At 41.3% G+C, this 23,672-nt stretch overlaps 1 protein-coding gene across 1 annotated transcript in view; it reads right to left on the bottom strand.

The window, feature by feature from the left end:
• Positions 1-10,373: 10,373 nt before the first annotated feature.
• TMEM47 (transmembrane protein 47) overlaps positions 10,374-23,672 on the bottom strand; it is a 54,082-nt gene continuing 40,783 nt past the window's right edge. Inside the window, exon 3 of the mRNA XM_006139198.4 lies at positions 10,374-14,315. Coding sequence (XP_006139260.1) covers positions 14,137-14,315 — 179 coding nt within the window. The 3' untranslated portion in view covers positions 10,374-14,136. The remainder of the gene's footprint in view (positions 14,316-23,672) is intronic.

Here is a 23,672-nt window from a genome sequence, read left to right as displayed (position 1 = left end):
ATTTTTTTTTTCAGTTAATTGTGTGAGTTAACTGCGGTTAATCAATAGCCCTAGTTAGAATTATAAGACATTTGTTGCAGAATATATTTCAGTTGCACTTAAATTGGGTAAAGGCTGTCTGCAAGCAACTGGAGTGCAATCTGTTCCTACATATACATATTGAAAGGTCTTTCCCTTTTTTGCAAGTTGTTATAATCCACTCTGCATGACCCAATTGTTAGAAAACACTGTATGCTTCTACTTTACACATTGAAAATGACTATTCAATGTGCGATTTAAAAAAAATACTGAATTCAACAGCCACAAACTATTCAAATGTTACATACTTGAAACAAGTTTCTCTGTGCAGGACTTCATGCTCTGTATATGCAGCTAGATTTACAGCCTTTGGGAAGCCCTACTCGCTTTTCCTCAAGCAATCTTTATTGAAACAATAATTTAAGCTGCTTCCAAGTAGGCTTCAGAAATTACACATGACAAAGGTTTCCTTTAAAAATACTCCAACTCAGTTTTACACATGCCTTGTTATATCTTTTTATAGGCCCCTGCTTATACTTTAAACAGAAATCCCACAACAAATATTCCTTGTCTTATGGATAGCCACATATAAATAGAAAAAAAAAAGTGTGAGGGTCAGTGCTCCCTCTAATTTTTTCCATCAATGTGTGGAATAAATTGTGTGATGTGCACCAAGGCAAGCATAGATGTGTACCACCAATAGAAACACATGCTATTGACAGTAGGCCTCTGTGGGTGGCATCTGAATCTTACCTAGGTGGCTGCCCAAGCCCTCATTTTATAGGGAACACTACTGAAGTGTATTTTTTTGTAATTAGGTAAGCCCTCAGCTATCTAGTGAACAGAGCTGAAATTTCTCATCATACCCTTTTATAAGGAGATGAAGTCATCATTTCCTTTTCTCATTTCAGTTTTCTCTTTCTGTTGATTCCCAAGCTGCTCATGCTGTTTTTCTCTTTTCTGTTGCTGAGGCAGACAAAAAATAAACATATCAAAAACAAGCAGTGTAACAGTATTAATTTTTAAAAGGTTATTTAAATGAGAACCTCTGAAAAGAATCATGTAGGTAAGCATTTACTATAATAGAAGCATAGAAATGCAGGGCTGGAAGAGGTAATCAAGTCCAGCCCCCTGTGCTGACCAGTGGGGCCAACAAACTTGCCAGGCCCTGTAGAAGGTAGTGGGGAGCTTGCTCTGTCTAGGAAGAACCCTCAGGCAGAAAGGGCAGGGTGTAGGCTAGCTTTCCCCGGGCACACTCAATGCTACCCAGAGCGTGCTGCACCTCCCAGAGGCAGCCCTCAGTGTACCTCATGGGGTTCCGACAGCCACTTAAAGGGTTCAGGGCTCCAGCAGATGCCACTGCTACAGCAGGAGTAGTGGCGGCCAGGAGCCCTGAGCCCTTTTGAATCTCCAGGCCCCAGGGTATTGCCCCCAGGTCTCCTGATGGCAGTGCTGGTTTTGAGGCAGGACCAAGTAAACCTAGATCATCCCTGACAGGTGCCCAGTGTTAATCCTGAATCTCTCTTGAAAACTTAATCCAGTACTTAACCAAAACTCATGGATCAGTGGTCTTGTTGCACTCAGTGTCAGTACCAAGCTCAGGCTGGGGAAGCTAAGGATCCAACCAGCAGACCCATTCAGTAATGAATCCTGGTCATGTGCCATCTGAGGCATTTTGTGCACACAAGCTTTTTGGATAGCTTTTCCTAACACCTAACCTAAATTTCCCTTGCTGTAGATGAAGCCCATCTTGTCCTACTTTCACTGGAGAACAATAGACCACCATCCTCTTTTGTAACAGCCCTGGCTATATTTGAAGTCAGTTATCAAGTCTACCAACAGTTGTCTAAAGACCAAACATGCCCAGATATTTACTTTCCTCCTAAATCAGGTTTTCTAAATCTGTTGTCATTGTTTGTTTCTCTTCTCTGCGCTCTCTCCAATTTGTCCACAAATTTCTTAGGCTATGTCTAGACTGCAAGCATCTTTCCAAATAGCGTCGAGACTACAACCAGTACATTCAAAAAAGCAAGCCACTTTTTTGAAAGAGAGCACCCAGGCAGTCTGGATGCTCTCTTTCAAAAAAGCACAGTTTGCATTATATAGCGCCTTTTTTCGAAAGGGCACTTTTGGAAAAAAAGCATTATTCCTCGTAAAATGAGGTTTTCCGTGGTTGAAAAAACTGACGTGTTCTTTCGATTTACTTTCAAAAGAATGCAGCAGCAGTCTAGACGCAGGGGAAGTTTTTTTTTAAAAAATGGCCACTTTTTAAAAAAAAAACACCTGCAGTCTAGACACACCCTTAGTGTGGTGCCCAGATCTGGACACAGCACGCCAGCTGAGGCCTCACCTTTGCCAAGTACAGCAGGATAATTTCCTCTCTGGCTATGTCTACACTGCCCCCTCTTGTGCAAAAAATATGCAAATGAGGCAACGTGTGGAATATCACTCCTCATTTGCATAATTAACGAGGTTCGGTTTTTGCTCAAGAGGCTTTTGTGCAAGAGCCGTTTTTCCTCTTTTTTCAGGAAGAACAGCTCTTGCACAAAAGCCTCTTTCACAAAAACGGAGCCTCATTAATTATGCAAATGAAGCACTGCAATATTCCACACTTCAACTCGTTTGCATATTTTTTTGTGCAAGAGGGGGCAGCGTAGACATAGCCAGTCTGTGTCTTACCTACGATACTCCTTTTAATACACTTCTGAACACTAGTCTTTTTTAGCAACCACATCACAGTATTGACCCAGACTTGATTTGTGAGCCATTATAACCCAAAATCATTTTCAGCTGCACTACCATCTAGCCATTCCCCATTTTGCATTTGATTTTTCTTTCATAAGTGAAGTACTTTGCACTTGTTTTTATTGAATTTCATCTTCTTGAATTCAGACTAAGTCTCCAATTTTTCAACGTAATTTTGAATCCTAATCTTGTCCCCTGACAAATTCAGTCATCCATATACAAATGTTATAAGTGCCCTTTCTACTCCCTTAGATAACTCGTTAATCTAAATATTTAGTACCAGACCCAGAAAAGACCCTTACAGGACCTCACTCAGTAGGTTCCCCCAGTTTGACAATGAACCATTCATATTTACTATTTGAGTGTAGTCTGTCAACCAGTTGTGTCACCCATCTTAAAGAAATTTTAATCTAGACAGCATTTCCCTAGTTTGCCTATGAGAATATCATGTGGGATTTTGTCAAAAGCCTTACTAAAACCAAAATCTGTCATGTCCAGAGCTTCTCCCTATGCAGTAGGCCAGTAACTCTATTAAAGAAGGAAATTAGTTTGTTTTGACATGATTTTTCCTGTTACAGACTAACTCGGCTACCCCTCTGAAAATTCGTGTTGGTTATTACCACTAGGCACTTACAAATTGTTTCTTTAATAATTTGCTCCACTACCTTTCCAGGTATTGAAATTAGGCTGACTGGTCTGTAGTCCCCCAAGTCCTTGTTATTCCCCCTTATTAAAGAGATATGCACTACATTTGTCCTGCTCCAGTTATGTGGGATTTCACCCCCTCATTCCTGAGTTCTCAAGATTATTACTAATGGTTCCAAGATTGTTTCATCTAGCTCCTTAAGAGTGAATTCCATCTGCTCTGCCTACTTAACTTATTGAATGTTCTTTAACCTGATATTTTCCTATTTAACAAAATACTATGAGATAAAACAGAAATTGGACTCAACTAACAGAGATGAAGGCAATGTCTGGGATTCTCCCTCTTGCCATAGTGGTACTCAGGATTGGAGTTCAGGGTATTGGAGGACGGTGGCTTTTTCATCCCAGGGTAAATTAGAGAAGTCTCGGCGCTACTTTCATTTCTTTACAATCAAGTTATGTATTTACATGGGACATACACTGTGACAGACTGGCCAACTTGTGGGTGACATAACAAGAGGCACTGAAATGTAATCAAGACAATGAGCTTATGTGAATTTCAAAGGGATGCCCTTGATCAGCATCATTAATCCATTTGTTTGTATTAATATAAGTCAAGAATGGATGCTAAGTGTATTTGTCTGTGTTAACCTGTATCTTGTTAAATGTTTAACAACATGATCTAAATTAGCTTGTAGATGCTAAAATCCTGTTCCTGTCTTATAATTCTACATTACTGTATTCTATTGACTCAAATATGTAAGAGACTACAGTAACTAATAATATTATTTACATTGTCTTCAGCTTAATTATCTGTGCATTAAAGAACTGACTTGGCAGTTTGAATGGCTAAGTGCCATGTGTTAATGAATACAACTAGTTTACCTGTATAGGAAACAGAAGATTAGCTTCAATGCCGTATTCTGCACATTCTGTTCTTTATCAGGGAAAGGTCCTATTATGACAACTGCTGTCAAGATGTTTATCAGCTTGTTAGAAGACTAAATAAAAAAAGCCCTGAGCCTGATCCTTTTGATATAAGGTGTGCTTAAACTTTGACAGGGAAGGTCTCTGAAATAAGACTAAGATCTCCAGGTTTACTTAGATTTATCATGGAATTCTCATGGAAGAATTTGAACAAACTCTAATCTTGGATAGCCTATAGTACTAGAACCTTTTATATTGATTAAAAAAAGGCTTTTACAAATGAGCAGCCTCACCCTCCCAACTATGAAACTGACCAGGGACTTTTCATACAATTGTGTGTATATTGGTATCTTCACCACTGTGATCCTGTGGATCAGGAAGCCATCTGTCTGGGAATGTGGTGTGTTACCTGTTCTGGATGGGGTCATACTTCCCCTGAAAGAACAGGTACACAGCTTGGAAATCCTCCTGGACCCTTTTTTAATATTTGAGAACCAGATTTACTCAGTGGCCAGGAGTGCTTTCAGGCAGCTTTGGCTGATCCACCAGCTGCAACCCTTCCTGAATAAGAATGACCTGGCTACGGTGATTCATGCTCTTGTCGCATCCCGATTGGATTATTGTAATGCACTGTACGTGGGGCTGCCTTTGAAGAATCTTCACAAGCTTCAACTGGTCCAGAATGTAGCTGCTCGAGTTTTAACCAGCACTTGTTATACGGAGCACATCATGTAGGTGCTCCGGCAGCTGCCCTGGCTTTCAGTATGTTTCCAGACTCAATTCAAGGTCTTGGTTATGACCTATAAAGCCTTAAATGGGTTAGGACGGGGGTATTTGAAGGACCGTCTCCTCCCATATGAACCTGCCTGGGAATTGTAGCAGATGCGCCACAGCTGACCTCATGTCCCATCACTTATGGAGATATGGTTTACATCTACACAGAGCAGGGCCTTGTCAGCTTTTGCCCCCAAGCTATGAAATTCTCTTCCCTGGGACATTTGCCTGGAGCCAACATTGGCACTGTTCAGAGCCAGGCTAAAGCCACCCTTTTTACCCATGCTTTTACTGGGGTCTTGTATTTTAGTGTGTGTATATATATATATATAGAGAGAGAGAGAGAGAGAGTGTTTTAAAAATTTAGTAAGACACTTCCAATATTTTAAATAGAGAGGTGGGGTAAAAATATTTCAAATAAAAAATAAATACTGCAACTCTGTTCCTTCTTTTTCCTTTTATTGATAAAATCTTCAGTAGTAGTTACTAAAGGGCTGGCATCCGACTCATTGGTGGGTAACATTTTTGACTCATACTGACCTGGGATTAGTGTCCAGTCCTTTGGGACAGCTGGGCCTAACATATGATGAATCTGTTTTCAATATCCACTCACTATATTAGACCTGGTGGTCAAGATGGGTATCAAAGGACGGAATATTTAAAGGAAACTGGTGGTATTACATAAGATGTTTTGTTACTGGCTTGGTGAAGCTTATTAGCAAATAAGCCACCAGTTTGGGAATTGCCTGCTCTCATGCAGTCTGTCCAAAGTGTAGCATCTTCAGTGTGGCCTGTACAGTCACCCAGTGTTACACACACAAGTCATCATGATATCTGAGGCCTTATCCATTGCATGGATTTTTGTAGCCAATGTAGCTACACCAGTGCAAGCAAAATGTAGATGCACTGCACTAATGTAAAATTAATTTTCATTTTATGGCTTGTCCCAGTTTCAAATAGTTTAACACTGATGATGCAGAGATGGAAAATTTTTGGGCATCAGCCCAAAACTGTAGCATGAATGTCAACAGAAACTAAGGTGTATAAAAAAAATCACCACTTGCCACTCTAAGTGCAAGGTGCTTTTTAAAAAAACTTTGTTTTCTCTACCATAAATATACAGCAACATGGAAATAAAAACTCCTATAACAAGGCACTCCACTGCACACTATTCTCCCTCTGGGAGAGGAAGAGAACAAACATATAACAGCTGTTAGTCTCATTGTTTGCTGCACTATTGAAAGATGCTCAGATAATACAGTGTCAGTCATGGCATTAGAACCAAAAGAGAATAGATTTGAATCTCACGGAGGGGGTAGTACAGGTGTAAATGTATTGATTTAGACAAGACTTAAGTGTTTCAAACAGATTAATGTATTCATCCTCACAACACACTCAGGGTGTTGGAAAATGCCATTATTCTTTCACTCTGCAGCTGGGGAACCTAAGGCATGGAGCGATTAAGTGATTCTCCCAAGATCAACCCAGCAGTCTGTTGTAGAGCCAAAAGGTGAACCTAGATATCCTGAGTGCCAGTCCCAATACACTTCTTTCAACACACAATCCCTGCACCTGCCCTGGAATACATTACAGTAGCCAAGATCAGGAGCATGCTATACCCCTCGTCCTGAGCACATGCCATTTGTTGGAGGCTGGAAGGATAATGGATGGTGTAGAGTCAGTTGTGCTACCTCTCTGCCTTTGAGGGATGGGGATTTTTCCCTGATGGTGACACTGTGGCCCTTCTGGCCCTTTTCACTACCAAAGCAGTATACACTCTGCATTGGCCCTACTGGGGGAGAGGAAAATGAGTGATAAAAGAAGGCACAATATAAAATAGGAGAGAAGGATGGGGGGCATAATTATAATAGTTTGTAGGAAGGGAAAGTTCTTTTGGATGCTTACACTGACATTTGAGAACTTATTCACTCATTATAGATTTTGTTCAATAAATATTCAAATGTTTGTCCTAACAAATCCCTGAATCTATCCCATGTTGCCTCCCTTCCCCACCCCAATGAATTACCTCATCCTCCTGACACTATACAATTTGTCAAACATACTGGCACATCTGTATCAGAATGCCCCCCTTACCAGGTCCAAACATTGGTTACAGCTACTAGATGAATATGTAGTACTCCCATGGGAGATAATGCAGGATCCTGTTAAACCTCAGCCCCCTTTTAATTTCCAGCAGCCACTTTGAAGCTGATTTGTGTTTGAAAAAAGTCTCTGTTGTCTTTCAGCAAATATGGAGGACAATGGGAAAAATGAAATAAGAGCCACAAAACAACACTTTCATATATACTACTTGGTCAGAATGTAATCATTTCCACATCATGGAAACATATGGTGGGGAAGTACTCACGAAACATACGGAAATAAGTTTTTGGAAGTGACAAATAATTTTATTTAAAATAACTCTGAAGGGCATTTTTCATCACTCCTCTGGAGTAGCAAGGCCGCACTATGGCCAGTGTTTTGCACCTTACAGGATGAAACCTGTGCACACCTTCTGTTTCCTTGTTGACATTGTGCACTCTAGTGGCACATATGTTATTTTTGTACTACTATTACCTTCCTAATACCCCTCAGTATCTCTCTCCTAAAATTCAAGGTCTCCAAAGTCTCCTTCTTTATTGGCCATTTTCTTTTCTGAATTATTTTCTGACCACTTCATTGACACACTTTCATGTGCTCACAAGCTCATCTATCCAGTCATACTCCATAAAAGCAAATTATTGAAGGCCAGTTTCTCCACCACTTTCTTGCCTGGGAGAACAGTTACTCAGGCTATGCCACTACTGCATAGTGTACCTTGCTCCAAGTATCTATGCCTTTGACCTACAATTGCCAAGCTAAGTTCATGCTGCAGCAGTATGAATGTCTTATAGCTGTGATTGAAACAAAAAACAGGACTATGTAGCACTTTATAGACTAACAAGATGGTTTATTAGGTGATGAGCTTTCGTGGGCCAGACCCACTTCCTCAAATCAAATAGTGGAAGAAAATTGGCACAACCATATATACCAAAGGATACAATAAAAAAAATGAACACATATGAAAAGGACAAATCAAATTTGATTTGATTTTGTTAGTCTTAAAAGTGCTACAGTCCTGTTTTTTGTTTCAGCTACACCAGACTAACACAGCTACATCTCTATCACTATTATATCTGTGATGTAACTTTCTCATGGGCATTGTGTTAACACAGCTATCACTGAGATTTCTAAGGTTCTTAACCCCTTGCTAGTCGGAGCTACTATGGGATATGGGTCATAGTATTGTGTTGTTTTGTGGGATGATTTGTCTGCTTGCCCTGGGATCCTGTACAGAAGTGTTCCTACTCCACAAACAAACCCAGCTGAGGCATTTCCAGTTCTGTCCCTGCTTTGTCTGGTCTGCTAGAGGACAGCTATTGATCTAGCAAAGGTACAATAGCTTTGTTGCTCACAGCATCATTGTTATGGCAGGGCAGAAAGAGCATCAGAGAGACATTGGTCAACATTTCAGCAGCAGTTTCTGTCCTTTGAAGCAGCGGGCCTCGGTGCAGAGGTGCAACCCTGGAACAATTGGTGCCCCTAATATGTGCTGACATATCTGTGGATTCTCCTTCTAGACTGGAGCTTCTGAAGCAGGGCCACAAGTACAGACCAGTGGGATGTGGTTGTCACGAGGGTCTGAATTTATCTGAAGTGGACCCAGAACTTTGGCATTAGGAAAAACACATCTTTGTGTAGCTATATAAAGAGCTTGCATAAACCCACCACCACCGCCATCCATGCCAGGACACACTTCAGGGAGACCATGCCACTCCAGAAATAGGCTGTTGTGGACATGCAGAAGCTGGCTACCCCAGACTTTTACAGAACCCAAGGGAACCATTGCTGCAGTGAAGCCTGCTGAATGTCATTAGGACTGTTCTTTGCCCATAGGATGTGGAGCATAACCAAGGTATCCAAAATAACTGCTTGCTTTGTGAGAATAGGCTTCCCAAACGGCACATGTACTCACAGTGTGTCCTCCACAAGGAGCAAGCAAATATATCAACACTTTGGTCAGCCAAGGCCTGCATAGCAATGGAGTAAGGATACAAAGAATACTATTCCATTGCTATGCAGACTGTGGCCAAATAAAGAGGCAAGTTTGTGGACACCCATGCAAACTGTAGTGGCAAGATGTGTGATAACACAGTGCTAACACCCGGTGTTTACCTATTTGGACAAGAACCTTATTTCTTCCAAATAACATGTTTATTAATGGGGTCTCGGTACTCACTCTTCCTGGAGTCAGCCGCTGATCAGTATTAGCAGTGGCTGACTTGGGGACACCTGGGGCAGAGAAGCTGGGGTGCTGCCGGGTTGGTCCAGTAGCACCGAGGAGCGGCGCTGCGGGACCAACCCAGCAGCACCCCAGCTGCTCTGCCCTGGGCGTCCCCAAGAGCACCTGGGGTGCTGCTGGGTTGGTATCGCTGCGCCACGGGTCGGCGCTACTGGACCAACCAGGCAGCACTCCAGCTGCTCTGCTGCAGGCGTCCCCGATTCAGCCGCTGCTGAAACTGACCAGCAGGGGCTGAATCAGGGATGCCTGGGGCAGAGCCAGACTATCGGAAGGGGAGGCTATGAGGGGTCTGGGGTGGCATCCCCCCAACCCCACCCCAGATCCCTCATAGCCCCCCCTTCCGATAGTCCGGCATAGCTGATAATCCAGCACCCCCTGGGTCCTAAAGGTGCCGGATTATCGGAAGTTTACTGTAGCATGCTACATTGTATTTGCAACTTGAAATAAGAACATTTCCACGTGGAGTAGATTCAAGTAGATCTCAGCTCACAAATATGAGGAAGGGATTGATAAGCAGTAACCCATACTTCAAGCTCAAACGAAAGAACACTGTATAATCGTAAATACGTAAAAAATATTGACTATATCAGATTAGTTTACCATTGAAGTAGTTGGGAGTGGTACATCCTGAATGCCAAAACACTATTTCATAATTTTACAAGTTAAAGGGCTCTGTCATTCAAATACTACAATATATTACATAAAGACATTATAATGCTGGAAGATATACCACAGCCAATCCCACAGTACACTATCTAGGGCAGAACGTGATTATATTTTTAATAACATGTCCTTATTGTGGTATCCAAGTGCCAGATAAAGTCATTGAAGTAAACACAAAGTTGTTTCTTATGCTCCCTTAAAAAAAACCACAGCAGCAGAACTTTTCAATGTTTAAAAATTGTACACAGGGCAAAACAAATGCATTTTGTTAGTGTAATCTTTTTTATTTTAGTTACTTTTTCACATATAACTTCATGTAAGCTACAAAAGATGTGAGATGCAGAAATTATAATAAAACTGCAAACTTAAAACAGTTTAGATAAAAAATGTGTCTTTTCCCCCTAACCATGACCATTAAAAATGAACCACATTTTGATGGATTCATTTAATAAACATACCATACACTTTTCAAAAATAAATAGAGAACAACATTAGAGAAACTAATACCATCAACAGCATGAAGTGTTTAGTTGATTGATTCATAAAGACAAATGATATCTCTAGGCACAGTTTTAGGCATTATAGAGGACACAGAGGCAATAGGTTAGTGTGCACTGTTCTGTACAAAAATACAGTCTGAATAAATTACATTGCTAGCCATAGGATTAGACTTCACTTACCAGTTAGATCATTGCATGTTTAATATACAATTACATGCTAATCCATATATCATTTATATTTCACACACATAGGTCTCTATATTTATGTCTTTAAAATTTACATGTTGAACTTACAAAAGCTAAACGTGGTTGTGTTACGAAATTGAAAAACTGGGTTGGTATTTGTCAGATAGTATACTTTAAGCTTAAAAAATAAAAATAATCAGTCCTGCTTGCAAATTCTCTATATATATATTTGGAAGAGAAACTATGGGTTTGTGGTGTGAAAAATTATCTTGCTAGTGAGAGAGAGCCAAATACAATTGACGTGATAAAGGCATGATACAAGAATAATATATAAAAATGATAAGTTTGTTGTATATACACTCCAACACAGGAGTGTTTTATTCTATGGGTAGAAAAAATATTTCAGCTTTACATTGTATTTACTTTTAGTTTAGTGCCAAAACATACAATATTTGGCAATCTTGGCCATGTTAGAAAAAAATAAAACAGCAGCATAAGTTAAAATTAGGTGCCTAGTTCCACATTCAGGCACTTAAATATAAAGGGCCTGATTCTGAGATGTTTCCCACATACAAATCCTTCTAGTTTTACAGAATTTAAGGTCAGAAGGAACCATTAGATCATCTGACTGACCAATATAACATAGGCTAAGAAATTCCACTCAGATGCTCCCGAGCTAGATCAAAATATTTCAGTCCTCAGGAAACTTAAAACTTTTGTGTGTCACCAGTGCCCAATACCTCTGCAATGGCAGTGAACTGACTAGGTGATTATGTGGTGATCACCTATATATTCCATTATCTTCAATGGAAGTCACAGGTATTCCGAACCTCTGAAAATCAGGCCCTGACTTTTGATGCCTAAATATGGATATAGGATCCTAACTTTAGGCAATCAAGTTCGACAATTTTTGCCTGGAGGTCTTTTATGTTATGATTTCTGTGTTTTCCAGCGTATATACAACTTATGTGTATATACTTTAGTCCACTGAATACGTTCTCTCACAGAAAGAGAAAGAGGGAATTTATTAAGATTAGTAGATATGACATAGGTCTATCATTTTATGACTTTTTCTCCTTGTACTAATCAAAGTGTTGTGTAACAGTCAGCTCCAAAGCACTAGAAAGGAATAGAGATCCACTCACAGTAGACTTCTTAAAAATTGGCCTAATTCTTATTCTATCACACAATGTTTCTCATTCTGCTAAATAAGAGCAGTGTCATGCTGTAGTCCAGAAAGATTTAACCACATTCCAGACCTCAGCATTAAGTCACTCTGAGGAAAAAATGCAGCGTTCCAAATATTCTCAAATGCCTGAGAGATAAAGTGAAACTCCTCCTTCCTTCCCCTCATGCCCTTTTATTCTCGTCCTCCAGCAGGCTGCACAAAAACACTTAAGTGAAGCTATCATTTTGCTTTGTCATCCTAGTCTAGCTAAACATCACTGATCCACGGAAGAGTGCTGATGCTGACTGTTCTCTTGTGATATTGAACACTGTATCCCAGAGAGGCCAAGGTTTGTTAAGAACTGGGTCTTTTCTGACAGAGAAAATGTAAAAGGAACAAACTACAAGCAGGTTTATACTTCTTCTATACCCATTGCTGAAAAGCTTCTTTCTGCAAATGTGGCGAGTACATTTAATACTATAGGATGAGGTCCTAATGTAAAATAATTCTGCAGTCCTTTTATGGACCCAGCAATACATCAAAACTATGAAAGCATTTTTACAGCTTCAAAATCCCTGTTCTTACAGAGGCCCAACTAGGATATATTTTAAATTTCTCCATTAACAAAAATAACTTCTAAAGTTGTGTATTAGAACGGTATAAAAATAGGTTCACAATTAATTCAAAGTACCCAAATAAGCAAATATTAAACAAAAATAAAAGTTATGCTGCTATGTAAGTCAATTTAAAAATTCCAAACTTGGGTCTCATTTCATTTGTATAGCGTCTGGAAACAACTTAAGTAGGAAACATTCAGCAAGTAGTAATTAGACACATGTCAACCAACCCTTTACACTCAGAGATAAACAAATAATTGAGTTTACAGACTATGCTGATAACATTTTTATACTGTACATAACTAGATCTCAGCTACATTCTTTCAATTAGAGACAAACTAACTGGATTTTTAGAAAGTGGCAGTCTCTCACCATTAAACAGCTTTTTAAAAAATAAATACTTTTAATAAGTACCACATAACTACTTATTTAAGATTTAATCCAATTCCACTTCAACTTTATATGAACTTTTAGACATTTCCCATTAAAATAGAGCATGTATAAGGGCATATAGAGAGAGCAACCAATTTCATGTTTATTTTGTATTATTGACCCAAATGGAGATAGCAGTCCAAGACTCTTAAGGAGGCATATAAAGTTAGTGCTTTAACCGCTGCACCACAGCAAATATTATTATTCTGAGATATAATAATGTGTTTCTTCCTCTGTGCAGATGTTTATATTTTATATATATTCATTTATACTAACCAATGCCTTCTATAAAAATAGCTGGACTTGTTATTTATGTATTTTTACCATACAGTTTAGAAATTAAAAGGGCATGGTGACAAATGCAGCTCATGCATGCATTTTATTTGGCTCAGGGCAATTCAAGGCCCCCTCTTAATCTTCACCCAACCCCACAATACTCAGAGCTGAGAAAACTTCCAGCTATATAATTAAAAGCATGTGTCTCCAGATTTTGACTTCCCTTGCAGGATCTTTCACAGTTGACAGGAAGATGTGGATTGCCAATACATAAACTCCCATATTTTTTCAGCAGACTGTCCAATGCAGACATCAGGAAAGTCATTGATCATTTACATTCACTGCTCCCAACTCATGGTCATTTGCAACTAATTCCACGAGCTTTTTCTAGCAAGTAAACAGGATCCTACACCACTTATTGATATAAGATGGCACCGCCTGCTCCTCATGACATCTGTATCCTCCATGATACAAGGAAACTTGTAAATAGAGCTTATGTCAGCTGCTCCCCTGCAGGCGACGGTAGATGCAGGCATTACATTTTCATTCCAACAACTTTCCTCACAATGATCGCTGTCATGTAGATCCTTTGCTTGTTGTCAAGCAAAATGACATTATGTATCAGTAGCTTGCAACATTTGCCTGTGTAAGATCAGCAATCTTAATTTTCGCAGTTATCTTAAATGGATGTAAAAGCTAGTGTGTTTGCAGCCAAAAGGCAAAGGCTATTAAATCAAGAGCAGATTGCTTAGTGCTCCACAAGAATTCTAAAAAACAGTGAGTTAGAAAAGATGGAGTAATCCTGTTGTTATTTTTTATTCTTTTTCTCCAATGAAAGTAGTTCTAGTAGTAGTCTTCATAGTTCTTAGGGTTCAGGCAATAAAGGAGGGCACCCCCAAATGAAAATATAGTTGCACCCCAAGCCAAGCCATAGCCCCAGTTGAACTCATGGTATATTTTCAAGCTGACTGTCTCGATGAACTTGATTGGATAAAGGACTAGGCTGCACACCTGGAGAACAACTGAAAAATAAATTAGCCAAATGTCAAAAGAGGGCTTTTACATATTTTACATAAAAACACAACAAATATTACATTACCAAAACTCACATTAAAAATGCCTTTGGTTACATGAAACTGCCCCAGTTAGCATCTAAAGAAATAGCAGCTTGCAGATGTAGAGAGCAATTACATGAGCTGTAACAAATTTGGATCCCACTTTTTGATACATTTGTGTAAAGGATGTTAAGATAGCTCAAGGAATGTCAGACTTTCATTCCACCTGTCCTCTCTACTTTCCCATCCCTCTTTCTGCCCTCTCTCCTTTTTTAAAAAACAATGTTATTCCTCCCTTCCCCACGTATACACACAGCCCAACATCTTATTTCTGTGTAATATTGCCTGGTCTTGAAGCTTTAACAAGTTGTGAAGTTGAATAATCGCATATTTTAATTGGCTATCCTGTGAAATGTGAGATATTTGGTAATATATACAAGCAATAAGTCATTTACCTTTTTATATTTAAAAAAACATATAAAATGCCTTTGGTTTAGTTTTCATTTGTCTGTATTGCTCTATTTGTATATAAAAACAAACTAATACAAATTTTATTTAATCACTAGAGGACATAGCAATTCCTATATATTCCCCAGGAGATGAACAAATGTTATTGCTACTGTATAATAATATGACACTTTAAATCTTTGAGGAACAAACAGTAACAGCAATCTCTTCACCATTTCTTTTTCTCAACTTGTTTTTAGTTTGGATTCTCTCTTTAATAACACTAAAATGACTTACTTAATAGCTATCATAACTAGACTGCCATGAAGATAAGGATTAATAAAGTAGGGATGTTAGAATTTATTTTAATAATCATGTAACCCCCAACAACTCTTAGCTGTTACACAGTAAGAAAAGCTGGACATGCACAAATCCATGGGACCGGTTCCAAAGCATCGGAGGATGCTGAGGGAGTTGGCTGATGTGACTACAGAGCCATTGGCCATTATATTTAAAACTCATGGCAATTGGGGGAGGTCTCAAATGACTGGAAAAAGGCAAACATAGTATTCATCCTTAAAAATGGGAAAAAGAAGACTCCAGAGAACTATACACTGGGAAGGCTCACCTCATGCCACAGAAAATCAGGGGTAGTGGGGGAGATCCATTTTGAAGCACTTGGAAGAGAGGAAAATGATCAGGAATAAGCAACATAGATTCACCAAGGGCAAGTCATGCCTGAATCAACTTGATTCCCTTTTAATATGAAGTAACAGGCTCTGTGGATATGGAGAAGTCAGTGGATGTGCTATACCTTGACTTTAGCAAAGCTTTTGATACAGTCTCCCACAGTATTCTTACCAGCAAGTTAAAGAAGTATGGATTGGATAAATGCACCGTAAGATGTATAGAAAGCTGACTAGACTGTCAGGCTCAATGGGTAGTGATCAACGGCTCAATGTCAGGCTGGCAGTCAGTATCAAACGGAGTGCCCCAAGGGTCAGTTCTTGGAGCTGTTTTCTTCAACATCTTTATTAATGTCCTGGATGAGGGGATGGATTGCACCCTCAGCAAGTTCATGAATAACATTAAGCTAGGGTAGGAGGTAGATACATGGAGGGTAGAGACACGGTCCAGAGTGACCTAGAAAAATTAGAGGATTAGGGCCAAAGGAATCTGATGAGGTTCATCAAAGACTAGTGTGGAGACCTGAACTTGGGATGGAAGAATCCCAAGCACTGCTACAGGCTGGGGAGTGACTGGCTAAACAGCAGTTCTGCAGAAAAGGACTCGGAGATTACAGTGGATGAGAAGCTGGATATGCATCAACAGTTAGCCCTTGTAGCCAAGAAGGCCAATGGCATATTGGGATGCATTAGTAAGAGCATTGCCAGAAGATGTAGGGAAAAGATTAATCTCCTTTTTTCAGCACTGGTGAGGCAACATCTAGCATATTGCATCCAATTCTGGGCATCCTATTACAGAGAGGATCTGGATGCACTGGAGAAAGTCCAGTGAAGGGCAACAAAAACGATGAAGGAGCTGGAGCACATGACTTATGAAAGGTAAGGATGTTAAAGAGCAGTTATTTGGCTAATTATGTAGTTGATAAAGGCAGCTCTTAGTACATTTAAAATGCAGAGCTGCAGTGGTCCCAGACTGGCAAGAGCTGAGACTGCTTGTTCCTGGCTCACGTCAGGTCCAGCAGCCCCTATTTGCAGTGGCCTGAGTTGGCCATGGGCAGAGGCTGCTCCAGTAGCAGCCCCTGTCTGCAACCACCCTTAACTGCCACAAACAGAGGTTGCTCTGGTAGCAGCCCCTGTACACAGTGGCCGGGACTACTGCCTGAGCAGCTCCTGCCCGTAGCCAGCCCAGGCCACTGTGAACAGAGGGAGCGAGGGGGAGGAGGGTTGAAGTGAGTAGCTGAGTACTCCACTCAACTACCCAATAAGCTTATGCATATCAGGTAGTCAAGTAGTCAAATACTCGCTTAAGGTACGTCTACACTCCAGCACTAATTCAAACTAACTTAATTCGAATTAGTTAATTCAAAATAAGCTAATTCGAACTACTGCATCTAGACCTAAAAACTAAATCGAATTAGCATTTTGCTAATTCGAACTAGCATGTCCACATTGAATGGACCCTGAACCAAAATTAAGGCTGGCCGGAACCAGTGCCAGCAGGGCATCAGGTTAGGACTTAGAGTGTGGAGTTGCTGCCTCAGGCTAGCCGAGGACTGCGCTTAAAGGGACCCAACCCCCATCCCGGACAGACAGTTCTCAGGGTTCCCCGCTTGCTTGTCTACCTCGATGAGGGACAGCAAAGCAGTCCTGTCTTGGAGTTCCCTGAGTGCCTGCACTCGGCACATCGCAGCGCTCGGCCATCAGCCCGGCTGCACTTGCCGCAGGCTGCCATCCGGGGGGGGTCAATCGGGAAGCTGTCAGGATCCAGGAGGCCCTGCAGGAGAGTTTCCGCCCCAAGGAGCCCGCAGAGCCACCCCAGTCCTCCCCATTGGGGGCTCGTGCCCCATTCCTCCCTCACCTCCTTTCACTTACACCTCCATAGCCCCCCTTCCTGATGTAAAAAATAAAGGACACGTGTGTTCAAAAACAGAAACTCTCTTTATTTAACAAAACTGGGGGGGGGGGGGATTAACCTATGGGGAGACTGGGAAAAGGAGGTGGGAGAGGGGAAGAGAGGAGGTGGAAGAGGGGAGGGGGAAACCTGGGAGGAGGGAGCTAGAAAGGGGAAGCCACGGGAAGAAGGAGGAGGGGAAGTATAAAACTATGGTACGCCATATCTTCAGTACTGTGTACAGATGTGGTCTCCTCACCTCAAAAAAGGTATTTTGGCCTTGGAAAGAGTTCAGAAAAAGGCAACTAAAATGATTAGGGGTTTGGAACAGGTCCCATATGAAGAGAGGCTAAAGCTTAGAAAAGAGGAGATTGAGGAGGGATATGATAGAGGTCTATAAAATCATGAGTGGTGTGGAGGGGGTGAATAAAGAACTGTTCTTCATTAGTTCCCATAATAGAAGGACTAGAGGACACCAAATTAAATGAATGGGTAGCAGGCTTAAAACTAATACAAGAAAGTTCTTCACACAGCGCATAGTCAACCAGTGGAACTCCTTGCCACAGGAGGCTGTGAAGGCTAGAACTATAACAGAGTTTAAAGAGAAGTTATATAAATTAAAGGAGGTTGGGTCCATGGAGTGCTATTAGCCAGGGGGTAGGAGTGGTGTCCCTGGCCTCTGTTTGTGGAAGGCTGGAGAGGGATGGCATGAGACAAATTGCTTGGTCACTGTCTTTGGTCCATCCCTTCCGGGGTACGTGGTGTTGGCCGCTGTCAGCAGACAAGCTACTGGGCTAGATGGACCTTTGGTCTGACCCAGTACGGCCATTCTAAGCTCAGGGCTCAGGGTCGGGGGTTTCACTGGACCAACTTGATTTTCACGCAAACCTGCTCCTGGGTTTGCATGTGGCCTTTGGTGGCCAGGCTGGCAGCTATCCTGCCCTAGACGGCCGCATTCCTGTGCCTAGTGCGGAGGTCGTGGACGTTGGAGGTCTCCCCCCAAACCTGGATGAGGTCCACGATCTCCGCACTAGACCAGGCGGGTGCCCACCTCTTGCGGCCCCGGGCAGGCTCCTGGGAGCTGCCAGCCTGGTCCTGGGAAGAGGCAGAGGGCTGGGTGACAGCGGGTGGCTGGCTCAGGCCGTGCCAGGTGCAGGGTCTGCTGGCTGGGTGCTGGCAGGCTTGCAACTGGCACAAGCACTGTAGCCAGACCGTGCCCCTTTAAGGGCTCCGGGGCCAGGAGCGGGGCAGAAGAGTTTCCCTGGTTTGGCCCAGAGTGGCCACCAAGGCAATCTGAGAAGGGCTAGACTCCCACTAGTTCGAATTAAGTGGCTACACAGCCCTTAATTCAAACTACTTAATTTGAACTAGGCATTACTCCTCGTAGAAAGAGGTTTACCTAGTTTAAATTAAGCGCTCCACTAGTTCGATTTAAATTCAAACTAGCAGTTTGTATGTGTAGCCCCTATTAAAGTTAATTCGAACTAATGGCTGTTAGGTTGAATTAACTTTGTAGTGTAGACATACCCCTACTTCTCTAAGGAGAGGCTGAGTGATTTGGGCTTATTTTGTCTATAGAAAAGAAGGGGGGGAGGATGTGATAAAAAATAAGAACATATTGGGTCAGACCAAGGGTCCATCTAGCCCAGTATCCCATCCGCCAACAGTGGCCAATACGAGATGCTCCAGAGGGAGGGAACACAACAGGTAATCCTCACGTGATCCCTCTGCTGTCACCCACCTCCAGAGAAACAGGCTAGGGACACTATTCCTATCCATCCTGGCTAATAGCCATTGATGGACCTAACTTCCATTAATCTATCGATCTTTTTTGAACCCTGTTAAAGTCCTAGCCTTTACCATATCCTCTGGCAAGGAGTTCCACAGGTTAACTGTGCACTGAGTGAAGAAAAACTTCCCTTTGCTTGTTTTTAACCTGCTCGCTATTAATTTCATTTAGTGACCTCTAGTTCTTATATTGTGGGAATAAGTAAAAAAACTTTTCCTTATTCACTTTTTCTACACCAGTCATGATTTTATAGACCTCTATCATATCCCCCCTTAGTTGCTTCTTTTCTAAGCTGAAAAGTCCAAGTCTTTTTAATCTCTTTTCATATGGGACCAGTTCCAAACCCCTAATCATTTTTGTCGCCCTTTTCGTAACCTTTTCCAATGCCAATATATATATTTTTTGAGATGAGGTGACTACATCTGTGGATAGCAGCCTTCAACTACCTGAAAGGGGGTTCCAAAGACAATGCAGAGAGGCTGTTCTCAGTAGTGACAGATGACAGAACAAGGACCAGTGGTCTCAAGTTATAGTGGGGGAGGTCTAGGTTGGATATTATGAACAACTATTTGACTAGAAGAGCGGTGAAGCACTGGAATGGGTTACCTAGGGAGGTGGTGGAACCTCCATCCCAAGATGTTTTTATGTTCTGGCTTGACAAAGCCCTGGCTGAGATAATTTAGTTGGGATTGGTCCCATGATTCTACATGGAAAAATATTTTCTGCATACAGTAAATGCAGAGAGGGATAGTAAGTCTGTCTCTGGCTGAATACTGATGAAACATAGCAAATTCAGGCAGCATGTTACTTAAAAATCATTACTTTCTGCAATACCATCCCTGAGAAAGTCAGGTTTCAAGTAGCAAGTGGTACATGCTCCAAACACTTTTGCAATAAAATTCCATAAACCTGTGTTCTATCCTGACCAGATGTAACACGCTGACAGAAAGTGCATTTATGTGTGCATGCATGGATGGAGAACCTAATTTTCTATTTAGAGAGCTCAGTTTTATAAGGGTCCATTCTTCCCTAATGAAGGTACAAACTACCATTAACTTAATTGGGATAAACAGTTGTTGGGTTCAATACAAGAATAAATGGGTGGGATTTAATGGCCTGTATTTTGCAGGAGGTGATGCCAGATGATCTAATGGTCCCTTGTGGCCTTAAACTCAATGAACTGCATGTGCGCAAAAGAAAAGTCATGCAATCACATGACTACAATGTGATTTCCAGCCTTTTCTCATTCCAAATATGCAGTGTGTCCCTGATCTTGTGAACATTTAAACAGATGATTAACTATGCACACAGGAGCAACCTCCTGATTTCAGTGGGACTGCTCACATCTACAATGATAAGCACATGTTTAAGTAATTGCAGAATTGGAGCATATACTATTGAAAGCACAGTGCAATCTGATATGATATTTGTTATAACATTTTAAAAAAAACAAAGAGTAGGTCACTACTTTAAAAATGTTATTAAATGTAGTAAAAATAAAAGCTATTTAGAGATAATTCTCTATGAGCCCAGTGCCATATTAAAATTACACTAAAATTCAACTATTCTGAATTACAGACTTCTCTCTGAAATTAAATTAAGATAGTATAGTAAAATGAAATAAATCTTAATTGTATTACCCTGGTGGATAAACATTTGTAGCACAAATATAAGTTTTAATTTTGCTCTTTATATCATCCCCGTTTGATTACAGTAGAGACTAGAAAAAAATTGTGTGTCTGAAAACTGTAGTTACTGGGGGTACTTATATTTTGTTTTAAAAAAAGGGGTACTTTATAAAAAAGGTTGAGAATCACTGATCCAGATCATCTTGTTCGATATTCTGGTCCTCCCCTGTATTGACAATACTTCCCAACTTTGTGTCATCTGCAAATTTTATTAGCACTCTCCCACTTTTTGTCCAAAGTCAGATATGAAAATTTTAAGACTGATGTTAAGACCCATCCCTGAGGCACTAAGCTGTAACTTCCCTTCAGCATGACAGTTCACCTTTCAGTGTGACACATTATAGTCTCTCCTTTAACCAATTCCTTGTCCACCTCTTGATTTTCAGAATGATCCCTTCTCTAATTTAACTAATAACTTCCCATGTAAAATCATACCAAATTTCTTACTGAAATCAGGTAGATTCGATCAGCCGCATCTTGGCCTAAAAAAATTAGCTGTTTTCTCAAAGAACGATCTGGGATGATCTACCTTTTGTAAAATCATGTTGTATTTTATCCCAGTTACCCTTCACCTCTACGTCTTAAATAATGTGTCTTTCAAAATTTCTTTTGAGCTCTTGCATACAACTGAGGTCTAGCTAACAGGCCTATAGTTTCCTGGATCACTTTTCTCTTTCTTAAAAACAGGAACTATATTAGCAATTATCCATCTGTAATGGGGGGGGGAGAGCAATAATTTTTGGCAGGGAGGCAATCCAAGATTTTGGAAGGTGGTCGAGAGCAGCGCTCTTCCATTATATTAATGAAGGAGGTGACGGGTCTGCGATGGAGGTTGGCTGCAGAAGGGAGCTTGGGATTGGGGTGCAGGAGGGAGAGTGAGGTCTGGGAGGGAGTTTGGGTGAAGGAGGCAGTTGTGACCTCAGGTAGGGGACTGAGACACAGGGATTTGGTTTGTGCCCTACAAAATGGAGTGCAGGATTTTGTAATATGACCTAGGACAGGAGGACGATTGTCTTGCCTGGAGTCATATATTCCTTTCGGGTCACCCATGGCAAAACAGTCAAGGGTGAGGTTCCAGACAAAGTGTGATCCAAGAAGTCCTGAACTGCAGATTAGACAGAGGATAACTTGCCCAATGGAGGTAAAACTGTTGTGTAATGTTACTGCAACTGTGAAGGTGGATGAAGGCTGCAGCAGTCAGAGGATCTCCAATCATCATGGTGTCCATGCCATTGGTTTCAAGCCCTCTATCTGACAAGGACTGGTGGCACCAGTACCCCCATTTTAAAGAAGTTCTGCACAGGGCATCTGTTATTCAAAAAATTCCCACTTGAGACCACCCAGGGTTACCCAGACCACCCAATGGGTTTATTGATTGAGGAATTAACACTCCACTAGATGCACTATATGGTTAAACTAAAGAGGGTAGAGCTGCCACTAAAGGTTTAAACAAAAGGGGAACCAGCTATCTCTCTCTCACACAAAAACAAACACACACACATTCATTCACTCATCCACACACATTCATTCCTGCCCTCAGGCACTTACACAGGCATATATAAAGGTTGCAGAAGGAGCCAAGGCATGTAGATTCTGGAGGGTCTGTCTGCTGATTGTGGCTGGGGAGTTGGTTAGGAAAGAAACTGGCTGCAGAAAGAGGATCTTCTCAGAGAGAGGGTTTCTGCCAACTGGCTCTTTTATTGCCTTTGTACAATCCCTGTGACTCATCCACATTGGTCACCAGGGAGCATGCTCAGATCATTCCCTTGATCCAGCAGAGCAACAGTCTCCCTAATTGGTCTGATGACTCATCACCTGGATCCATGTGCTCAGCCTTGCAATTTCTAATCCCAAACACACAATAGTCTCCACTCACACATGCACATTCATATCTCAGGGGAGACTGCAGTTTAGAGCAAATCACAAGCAAAGTGGCTGAGAGTTACAAAGATTACAAAGTTGCAAGGCTCAACAATTTCCAAGCTTACAGTAAATTTCTGAACTTATAAAGCAAAGTTGCTGAGACCTACAAAGTTCTAAGGTTTTACAAAGATTACAATGAGTTGCATTTAAAAGGCAAAGCAGCTGAAACAATTACAAAGCTTCAGAGAATCATTTACAAATCATCAGTAACAAAGTGACTTAGAAGACAACTGCTCCTCCCCCACACACAAACACAAAGCAATGCAGTCAGCAGGAGGTTTTTATCAGTCTGAAAGTCATGTGTTGGCAGGACCTTACTGTTTAGTGTATTTCCAGAAAATCCATGTGTTAAAAAAAAAAAAGAGTAATAGCTTGGGAGAGGCTTTTATGCAACAGCATCTTCCAGTTTTTGAGAAAACAACACCAAACAAGTCAAAAGTCCAGTGACGATTGCCGAATGGCGATAGGAACAGGACAGTGAAATCCAGAAGTTCCTCGTCACAGACTGACACACAGGCAGTGGGTGTGTGATTCAGTCATCTTGCTTGAGGACTGAGGCAGGTCGACCATCTTGGCTGCTGCACCCATGACTGAACAATCCTCTTTGGGACCCACTCTGCTCACCCCACATGGGGAGGGGGCTAGAAAAAGTACCCTAAAATACCTCTTTTCCTCCTTGCTGGATAGCCGCATCCAGCAGGATCACCACCCCAGCAGTAGGGCTGGCAGGTGTCCGGCTTTGAACCGGACAGTCCAGTATTTGAGCTTTCTGCTCGGGAAACAAATTGAGAAAATATAAATGTCCGTATTTTCTGAATAAGATGGAATGTAGATTGTGATGTAATGTCAGTCGTGTCCGGTATTTTTGTTGAAACCGTCTGGCAACCAAGCAGTCGAAAA

The sequence above is a fragment of the Pelodiscus sinensis genome, chromosome 1, assembly GCF_052426305.1.
Source record: "Pelodiscus sinensis isolate ZL-2025 chromosome 1, ASM5242630v1, whole genome shotgun sequence".
Lineage (NCBI taxonomy): Eukaryota > Metazoa > Chordata > Testudines > Trionychidae > Pelodiscus > Pelodiscus sinensis.
This window is presented reverse-complemented; position numbering and strand designations above follow the sequence as displayed.